The sequence below is a fragment of the Meles meles genome, chromosome 4 (genome assembly GCF_922984935.1).
Source record: "Meles meles chromosome 4, mMelMel3.1 paternal haplotype, whole genome shotgun sequence".
Lineage (NCBI taxonomy): Eukaryota > Metazoa > Chordata > Mammalia > Carnivora > Mustelidae > Meles > Meles meles.
In genome coordinates, this window is record NC_060069.1 from 93,910,228 (window position 1) to 93,921,050 (window position 10,823).

Below are 10,823 nucleotides of genomic sequence, written 5' to 3' on the forward strand. Positions count from 1 at the left end.
AAAAGCTCAGAATCCAGCCCAAATTACAGAGTTAATAAGTTCTGTGACTTTGGGCAAGCCACTTAACCTTTTTTTAATCTGTAATAACAAGAGGTTTAGTTTCTTTCTTCACTGGGATATGCTCTTGTTCTATTAGCCAGTTTGTTGATCATAAAAGAATGTGAACTTTCAGAATGTTTTAATCATCTTCTATAAAAGCACTTTTTAAAAGGGTTTCTTTTAGAAAAAACTTCTAAGCAGCATCATTTGGGAGCAACCAAACCATTTATCCATGTGTCGCAGAACACAAGATGGAATTTTGACAAGTAGGACTGAAGCCAAAGCCTCAAAACTTAAAAAATTTTTTAAAGATTTTATTTATTTATTTGACAGACAAAGATCACAAGTAGGCAGAGAGGCAGGCAGAGAGAGAGGGGGAAGCAGACTCCCCACTGAGCAGAGAGCCTGATGTAGGGCTCAATACCAGGACCTTGAGATCATGACTTGAGCCGAAGGCAGAGGATTCACCCACTGAGCCACCTAGGCGCCCCTCAAAACTTAAGATTTAATTGTAAATCAGCTCAAGAAAATTGCTCGTTCAAACATAGCTTTGCTCAAACATAGCTATATAGTCATTGATCTCTCAAGATTTCAGAGTTTTGTAGTCAGCTACTTAACATATTTTAAAATCTTTATCTTAGTCATGTATCATTAATCAGTTATAATCATCTAAAAATCTCTATTGAATTCTTGGTAATTTTAGGCAATACTAAATAATTTGCTTCGTGAGAGCTTCCTTTTTTCATCTTTTAACAATTTTCTGCTTGCTATCTATAAAACCCTGTAATAATTGCAGATCTCAATATATAGTTTAATATCTGTATATATATCCTTTTCTGTTTTTTGGTAGCATCTTACATGAATAAGCCTCACAGTACTAGCGAATACCATAATGTCCAGTCTATGGACCATGTGTGTTGGTCTGCTCCCAGCCATATCCCTCCTGTGTCCACTGCAGTAACTGAACTTTCTCGAATTTGTTCCCTTATTGGAATGCCACAACCAGATTTCTCCTTTCTTAGAACACCACAGGTACAGTATACTACTGTTGCATTTATATAACTTATTTAACACTGAATTAAATAAACTGACTGAAAATCTTTGGCAGAAATAATATAATGGAGCTGATTTTTTCTTTTACTTTATGAACAGCATAGATTTATACTTCCCACTATGGCTCACTCACATTTATGCCAGAGCCCACAGAGATGCTGACAAAGAGGAAACCTGGGCAGCACATAGCCCGGACAGATTGATAGAGCCAGGAATCTTTGTCTACAGCAGCAGCTTTCAAACTTCTGACTTCATAAACTCCCACTGTTTTTTTTTTTTTGAGGTCCCGCCAAAGTTTTTGTTTACTTGTGTTATGTTCTTATTAACTCTATTAGAAACTGAAATTGAAAAAAATTAAAAATATTTTTTAAAAATAACTTTTCAAAAACTTAATGGGAGGAATAGCACTGCTCTACATTTTTGCAAGTCTTTTCCATCTCTAGCTTAATGTAAGAAGCGGATTCTCATATCCACTTCTTCATATAAATCTCTTGTGTTATGTTTTGGTTGAAATACCTGAAGAAAACCTGGCCCCAGACAGATTGATAGAGAAAGGGAGAGAATTTTAATAACCTTTTCATATAATGGATATTTTTTTGATACTACATTTAAATGTGGTATTTTCTTAGAAGTTAGTTGCGGTGTACAATTTAAAGCTATACCAGTGAATTTTCTGTCCTTTGTATACTTGTGAGAAACTAAGAGTGGAAAAGGCAAATAGCACCTTAATATTACTATGAAAATAGTTTTGATCTCAAGGACCTCCTGAAAGGGTTTCAGGGACCCCCAGGCTGCCCAGACGGCACCTTGAGACCCACTTACAGTAGGAAAGTTTGTTTATCTTCTTTTTATCCAAGTTCTTGATACATTCTCACCTAAAACAAAGCAATCTTAAATTAATATTATTACATAAAAATAAGTAGAATTTTTTTAAAAAATTTTTTTGTAAAAGAAAAAATGTGTAATAGTTATATACCTTAAATGTGAACATGAAATTGGTCATTACCACTAAGTCTTATAGATTTTGGCAGTTAATTCATATTAATGAAATATCTGCTATTCAGAGGAAGGTGTAAAGCAGGAGTCAGCAATTTTTTTTTTCAAGGGCCAGATAGTAAATATTTTAGGCTTCATGGTCTCTGTCACAGCTACTCAGCTGGGCTGTTACAGTATGAAAACAGACATAGACAATACATGAAAGGACTTGGCTGTATTGCAAAAAAAACCCCAAAACTGAAACAAACCTTATTTACAAAAACAAGCAAAAGGCCTAGTTTCCTAACCCTTGGTATAAAGAAAAAATTTTATCGGCTTTCATTTGCATTAGGATTCTTGACCCTTCAGCTAGCTTAAAGAGCATTTTATTTTATAAACATTGCAAGATAAGGAAATGATTCTAAAGTTTTAGGAGGGCAACCCAAAACTAAAGTGATTGCCCTTTCAAATTTTTGAATTCTTTTTTACAGAATGTCACATGAAATTATTCTGCTTGTTTAGACAAAGTGTGGGGGGAGGAAGCTAATATCCTAGATAGTTAACTTTATAGACATTTCATATTCTCTTTTTTAGACAATGACAGTTTGCCAGGTAAAATTGTCTAATGGCTTACTGGTACATGGGCCACAGTGCCATTCTGAAAATGAAGCCAAGGAAAAAGCCGCACTTTTTGCTTTACAACAATTGGTAAGAATTGATCATGACTTCTCTACTAAACTTTTAATTAATCTCTACAGATGTTTTTGTTGCATTGTCCTCTAACTTTTAAATACTTCCATAGGGCTCTTTAGGAGTGAATTTCCCTTTGCCTCCACCAATATTTCCAAATTATCCTCCTGCTGTACCACCAGGAACCATTCCTCCAGTTTTTCCTCAACCTACTGGTAAGATATTTGGCTCCTCTAAATATTTGTTATTGGGGCTCCTGGGTGGCATAGTCAGCTAAGTGTCTGCCTTTGCCTCAGGTCAAGTTCTGGGATCGAGTCCTCATCAGGCTCCTTGCTCAGTGGGGAGTCTGCTTCTCACTCTCCTTATGCCCCCTGCCTTGTGCTCTCTCTCTCACTCACTCTATCTCAAATAAATAAAATCTTTAAAAAATAATAAAATAAAGGGGCACCCAGGTGGCTCAGTCATTAAGCATCTGCCTTCAGCTCAGGTCATGATCCCTGGGTCCTGGGATCGAGCCCTGCATCTGGCTCCCTGCTCACCGGGAAGCCTGCTTCTTCTCCCATTCCTCCAGCTGTGTGTGTGTGTGTGTGTCAAATAAATAAATAAGCAGTCTTTTCATTAATTAATTAAATAAATGCTAATGAGTTACTGGTTTTTATTTATTTTATTTTATTTATTTATTTGACAGACAGAGATCACAAGCAGGCAGAGAGGCAGGCAGAGAGAGGGGGAAGCAGGCTCCCCACTGAGCAGAGAGCCTGATGAGGGTCTTGAACCCAGGACCCTGAGATCATGACCTGAGCCGAAGGCAGAGGCTTAACCCACTGAGCCACCCAGGCACCCCTGAGTTACTGTTTTTAAATATATATATATTTTTTAATTTATTTGACAGAGATCACAAGTAGATAGAGAGGCAGGCAGAGAGAGAGGGAAGCAGGCTCCCTGCTGAGCAGAGAGCCCGATGCGGGGCTCAATCCCCGGACCCCGGGATCATGACCTGAGCCGAAGGCAGCGGCTTAACCCACTGAGCCACCCAGGCGCCCCGAGTTACTGTTTTTAAAAAGTTACTTTAAGAAGCATCATTTTGAGGAAATCAAAAAATTTATTTAAATGTCTAGGGAATGTAAGAAGGAATTAGGAGAAGTCAGTCTGAAACCAGAGCCTGTAGATTCATGTAGAAATACTATTTCCTTTTACAGCTTCTAGTGTGGCTATAGTAGGACTGTCCTTTGTTCTGGGCAGCCCCTTATTCCCCAGTAGCTGCCAACAGATGAATTCGGGTTTAAGTCAGACTTCAAAGCACAGGTAGGGGAAGGGGAGAGAAAACAGAAGTGGAGGGAGTAAAGAATAGGTAAGACTTTGAAGCTGCAGATATGAAAGAAGCTGCCCTTGATGCTGAAGGAAGTGAAGAATTAAGGAGTTTTTAAGCTTACTGTGTATCTCTTAATATTTTCTATCTTCCTCCTTCAAATGTAGAACCTCAGTTATCAAGTAGGTAGCTCCCTGCTTTCTGTAGCCATTTGGAGTCTTCATATGTTCTGAGGGAATGAAAAGGTCACTGTGGAATCAGGATTTTTGTCCAGACTCTTTTATTTTTTTTTATTTTTTTTTTTTAAAGATTTTATTTATTTATTTGACAGATAGAAATCACAAGTAGGGAGAGAGGCAGGCAGAGACAGAGAGAGGAGGAAGCAGGCTCCCTGCCAAGCAGAGAGCCCGATGCGGGGCTCGATCCCAGGACCCTGGGATCATGACCTGAGCGAAAGGCAGAGGCTTTAACCCACTGAGCCACCCAGGCGCCCCCAGACTCTTTTATTAACTTATTTTGAGAAAATCATGTAACTTCTTTGGAACTCCCATTTTCCTATTTATGTTAGACTATGTCCAGGATTTCTGTGAGACTACCATTTTGTAATTTTATCATTCTAAATCTTTAGCTCATTAAACATGCCTTTTATCACCTCGTTTTCCTAATAGCAGTTGGCTTCTTTATATCCTAATTATCATTTTAAAACCAATCATTTGTTTATTTCAAGTTTAGAAAATTTCTGAGCCTACTGTGTGCCAGGTATTACTCTAGGAGCTCTAGATCCCTAGTCTTCTCTACAAGCATTAGAAAATTTAATGATACTGATTAAACAAGTTTTCCCTTCTCTTTGCCCAAACTACATGAAACTGAATAGTAAGTGTGATTTTAAAAGTATAAGCCTACAAGGACAGAGAGATGAAAGAGGAAATACCAGCAGATTAGAAATTTGAAAAGAGTTTGTGATGAGAAAAGCATCTGAAGGAGTAGTAACTAATTTAGCAGAGCATGAGTAAGTTACAAACTAAAATATCTGTAGAAGATAATACAAATTAGTTGATGAGTAGCTCATCCCTGACAGATCCCAAGAGATTCAGAACTTAGAAGTGTCGGAAGCTATCAGCGCTTCCAGTGAGGCATGGGCTGAAAAGAGGAGGATTGTTTCGAAGTCTATATGTGGAGGAATGGGACTGCTCCTCAGATCCTTCCCCCACACAGGCAGTTGCCTCTTCAGGCAGAGCACTGGAGGTATGTTCTCCGGAAGGTTTCCTAGATACAGGGACACCAGGCACAGAGTAGAGATACAAGCCTGAAAACTGATATTAAGGTAAATTTCCTTTTGCCATCCTGTTCTCAATTTGTAGCCAGCCATAGCTCATATAGGAAGTAGGAGATGGTTCTTTTCAGAAATTCATTGAACTGTGAAGAAAAGACCTAATGACTTTTGGAAGAAAGACCAAAAGGCTGGCTCACCACCAAATAAGAAGTGGATCTTTCTAGGGCTATTCTAGAGAGAAGCTCTCAAGTCATATAGCCCCTTAACACAAACACTGCTTCTAATCACAGTTTTAGTGCTCTTTAATATGAATAGATACAAGACTGTGAGAGATCTGAAACATTTGGGGAAAATCTCTAACATTAAAAGAGAGAGAGAATGTAGGAAGTAGAACTTCAAAGATAGCTCATGGTTAATATTCTTAAAGAGATAAAACAGTATTGCAACTAAAACATAAGTTGAATTTTCAAATTCCAAGAGATAAAACCTTAGCAAAGTCAAAGAACTCTCAGGAAGAACAAGATAAAAAGTAGAAAATCAGAAAGAATGGAGATTTAGAGGAAGAGTACACAGATCCAGGACCTATCTAATTGGAGTTCCAGAACAAAGAACCAGAGACAAAGGTAGGAAAGGAAGAAAGTATCAAAGAAATAAGATAAAAATGTTTCCTGGACTAAAGGACATGCAGCTGTAAGTTGAAAGGGCCACCAAATGCTTAGGACAATGAATGAAAAACGAGATTGCCTTGAAATTGAGAATACCAAATGATAACGAGGTTGTCTGAAGAGAACTGGGAAGCACTGAGCATTGAAAACATCAAAATTCTGAGGCAGAATTAGTTTTATCTTAGATTTCTTTGTATAGTCAAACTATAAGTCTAGTACAAGGTGAAATAAAAACATTTTTAGACATGCTAATGTACTTCTTAAGCACCCTTAAGAAGCTAGAGGATTGATTATATGTTCCAGCAAAACAAAGTAGTTGTAAGAGAGACAGAAAGAAAAGGAGAAAGAAAAAAGGAAGACACAAAGAAGGAAAGAAAAAATGAAAGAAAAACCATAAGACTACACCACAAGAGGTCTAGTATACTAACGCAATGAATGGAAGTCCCAATGTGCCAGCTGCTCAGCAGGTTTAGAAAGTTACTCTTCCCATTTGGAAGAGCAGAGGGAGGTCTTAGAAGGTAAGATAGTTATCTGATAAATGGGCAGCATCTGGAAAAACATCAAGGATAAGTACATAGAAGAGTAAGAAGTTTTAAGAAGATAATTACTTTTCAAAGAGTAGGGATGTCTGGGTGGCTCACTTGGTTAAGCGTGTGTCTTCAGCTGAGGTCATGATCCTGGGGTCCTGGGATTGAGTCTTGCATTGGACTCCCTACTTAGCGGGGAGCCTACTTCTCCTTCTGCCTGCCACTCCATCTGCTTGTGCTTGCTCTCTCTCTCTTTCACTGTCTCCCTCTGACAAATTTAAAAAATCTTTAAAAATAGTTAAATTTTTTAAAAAACAGTAAAAAAGTTTTACAAGAAAAGAACATAATCAGAGTACCTACTTGGTTCTGCAATGACAATATTTACAGAACCACATACTGTAAACCCCACTTATATATTTAAACAAATATATTTGTTTAAATCATAAATATATATTTTTATTGGAAAAACAGAGCAAGTTGTAAGGAGTGATATAAAATAATTTTGATTTTGATCTACCGAAATTCTGATCTATCTTACTAGGAAGTCAGTAGACCTAAAAATGCCTAACATTGAAAAATCAGTAGTAGTAGAAGCAAATTATTGAACGGTGGTGGAAATAAACAGCTTAAACAGTTAAACCTGGGGTCATCTACTATATTATGTTGAAAATATTTTTATTACAATGTGTATATACTGCTTTGACTTTTTAAGAAAATGTAATTTGTGTAAGGATGTAAGTTCCTGAATAGCAAAACTAGCATTCATACCCAAGTCTTTCTAACTCCAAAGTCCATGGTTTTATTACTGTACTGCACTGGTATTTCTTCACCTGTATAAACAATGCTTTAGTCATAAAATTTTTATGACTAAATAAATCTGATGTTTTCATATAGCTCAAGGAAGTAAGTTCACTGTGACTTCCAAAATCTAATTTGACAGCCTTTCTCTTTCAAAAGTGAACCCAGTAACTATATATAAATCTTTAGTATAATTAATATGTGTAGGTTATGAGATGTATTATCTAAAAAGAATGATTGTTTTCCCACTTATCGATACTTTACAGCTTGATATTTTTACCTTTTTCATGTTAATTATTACACTTATGTTCATTAGTATGTCATGTTTATGATACTGTATTCCTACCTCCCAGGAATTTTAAGGTCATAATTGGAATTCTTTTGGTCTCATAATAGGTGTTCTCCCATGGTCCAATTCAATTGGACCATATTATACATGATATAAGTAAAAGCCAAGAGATTTCAATGTTAATCAGGAGAAAACACTGAATCATCAGATTAACATTTTAAAGTTATTTTGTAGATTTCTGTTTTCTGGTATTAAACGTCCTAGTGGAAAAAAAGTGGAGGAAAGTGTATTTTATAGTTAGAACAGTGATTTTTTGAGGGGGAAATTGTGGAGCTGATCCTTGCAGAAGATTAATATAGCATCTTTTAATCAGATCTTTTTAATATTATGACTGGCACCAAAGTTGCTTATAGTTGGTAGTACTAAGACCTGGTTTTCTGAATATTTTTAGCATTTTTCATATTAAAAGTTGTCTTCATCCTAGATGTTGTACATGTGTAATTCAAAACACTAAAATATATGATTCTTTTCCTGATGCCAAAATTTCTTTTTTTTTTTTTTTTTTAAAGATTTTATTTATTTATTTGACAGACAGAGATCACAAGTAGGCAGAGAGGCAGGCAGAGAGAGAGAGGAGGAGGCAGGCTGTCCGCAGAGCAGAGAGCCCAATGCGGGGCTCGATCCCAGAACCTTGGGATCATGACCTGAGCCGAAGGCAGCGGCTTTAACCCACTGAGCCACCCAGGCGCCCCAGTGATGCCAAAATTTCTTAAGTGGCTGAATTATTAAGCTATACTGTCTCTTAAGTGGCAGAATTATTAAGCTATACTGTCTTACAGGTTTGGCTGCCTTTTTATCTCTCTGAAAAGAAGTTTTGAACACAGTGCATATCTTCTTCAGTGGTGATGTGCTAATGTCCCACTTGTCATTTTTTTAAAGAGTTTACTTATTTATTTTAAAGACAGGGAAAGAGAGCACGTGTGCCAACTGGGGGAGGGTCAGAGGAACAAGGAGAGAGAATCTCAAGCAGACTCCACACTGAGAGCAGAGCCCAGCTTTGGGATTGATCTCACAACCCTGAGATCATGACCTGAGCTGAAATCAAGAGTCAGATGCCCAACTGACTGAGCCACTCAGGCACCCCAGGAATCTGTATTGTTAACAAGCTCCACAGGTGGATTCTTACACAGTCACTACCAGTGCAGCATTTAGGAACTACTACATTAAATGATGACAAGTTTGGGGCACGTGGGCAGCTCACTTGGTTAAGAGTCCAACTCTTGATTTTGGCCTAGGTCAGGATCTCAGGGTTGTGAGGTAGAACCCCACATCAGGCTCCATGCTAGGCATGGAGCCTGTTTAAGATTCTGTTTTCCTCTCCCTCTGCCCCTCCCTCCCCTTTAAAAACAAAGAGACATACAAAAACTACAGATTCCTTGGATTCCTCAAAAAATTAAGAATAAGGGATCATATGATCCAGCAATCTATTTCTGGTTATTTACCCAAAGAAAACAAAAATACTAATTCAGAAAGATGTATGCATGCTTATGGAAGAAACCTGAATGTTCATCAAAGTAAAACTGAGAAAAGCAAATACCGTATGATTTCATTTATATGTGGAATCTCAAAACAAAACAGAAACAGACTCATAAATGTAGATTAAACTGGTGGTTACCAGAGGAGAAGGGAGTGGGGGATGGGCAAACAGGTGACGGGACTAAGAGGTACAAACTTCTGGTTATAAAATAAGTCACAAAGACAAAAGGAACAGCAGAGGGAATATATTCTATAATATTTTAATAACTTTTTATGATGACAGGTAGTAACCACACTTATGGTGAGCACTTTGTTGTACTAACTGTACTCACTGTTATACACCTGACACTCATATTGTATGTCAACTGTACTTCAAAAAATACAGATTCCTGGTCCTCTCCAAGTCTGATAGGCCTGGGGTCTTCCCCAGGAATCTGTATTATTTCACAAGCTCCCCAGGTGATTCCGATACACAAATCAGTTTTGGAAATCACGGTTCAGTATACATTTAGTAAGAAACAAAATGTAATTTTACAAAATCCTTTAATTAAGAATACTAAAATGGGGAAAAGAAAGATTCTGCATGTCAAATGAAAGTGATCAGATTTCAAGACTTGAGCTTTTTTGTTTTTTTTGTAGGCTGGGATCACTATGGAAGCAACTTAGCACTGGGGGCAGGTGAGATCCTTAAGATTTCTCTCTTTGTGCCCTGACTTTTCTCCCCCAAGGGACAGTTTCATGATCCTTTTATTAAATAGTATTACAAATACTCCTAAAGCCCATATAACTATATGATACTCTTGGCCTTTGTAAGCCAGACAGCATGATGACAAGCTAACTTATGTAGATACTTCATAGTCCTAAGGGGGGCTCCTGAGGTGGAATGTTGTAAGCAAAATGGATTACAAGTTCAGTGTATGCCCTTTGTCAAGATGAAAAACAAAAAACAAAAACAAAATAAAGGGGGGCAGCAGAAAGAGATCTTAGATTTCAGGACTCTGATGACACCGTTTTACTAAAAAAGAAATTGTTCATGATTTTTAACAGCTAATATAATGCCTTCATCATCTCATCTCTTTGGCTCCATGCCATGGGGACCACCAGTGCCAGTTCCTGGGAAACCATTTCATCATCCTTCATATTCTGGGACCATGCCAATGGCTGGGGGAATGCCAGGTGGTGTGCACAATCAGTTCATACCTCTACAGGTGAGATCTGAAAAGAGAATGACTATATTTTTAAGAGAGTAATTTGCTAATGCTCAAGGACTGTTGAGAAAAATTTGTTTACTTAATTATTACTGATTAAAGGCAAACCAGAAGCCCAGTACTGGTCTGGGTGCTGAGAATATATATTAATGACTCATGCTCAGGGTGCCTGGCTGGCTCAGTCAGTAGAGTATGCGATTCTTGTTCTCGGGGTCATGAGTTCAAGCCCCAAGTTGAGTGTAGAGATTACTTTAAAAAAAAAAAAAAATATATATATATATATATATATACACTTTTTTTTTAAGAATATATATATTGTGACCATAGGTGACCAGTCTGACCTGGTCCCTGCTCTCTTTAGTTTGTGTTCCAATAAATAACAATAATTACAGCAAGTAATATCCTTTTCTAGTACAAAGTGATTTTAAAATCAGGAATATAAATTGTTTTTAAGTATAGAG

The 10,823-nt window shown here is 37.3% G+C and overlaps 1 protein-coding gene across 6 annotated transcripts in view; it reads left to right on the plus strand.

The window, feature by feature from the left end:
• Nucleotides 1-10,823, plus strand: part of XRN1 (5'-3' exoribonuclease 1) — a 111,777-nt gene that overhangs the window by 95,338 nt on the left and 5,616 nt on the right. For 4 of the 6 annotated variants that reach the window (XM_046002076.1, XM_046002077.1, XM_046002081.1 and 1 more), the window contains 5 exons: nt 890-1,071; nt 2,662-2,775; nt 2,870-2,972; nt 9,794-9,832; nt 10,202-10,362. In XM_046002076.1, the coding sequence (XP_045858032.1) occupies nt 890-1,071; nt 2,662-2,775; nt 2,870-2,972; nt 9,794-9,832; nt 10,202-10,362 (599 nt within the window). The remainder of the gene's footprint in view (nt 1-889; nt 1,072-2,661; nt 2,776-2,869; nt 2,973-9,793; nt 9,833-10,201; nt 10,363-10,823) is intronic. The other 2 variants (XM_046002078.1, XM_046002079.1) reach the window with 1 other exon arrangement.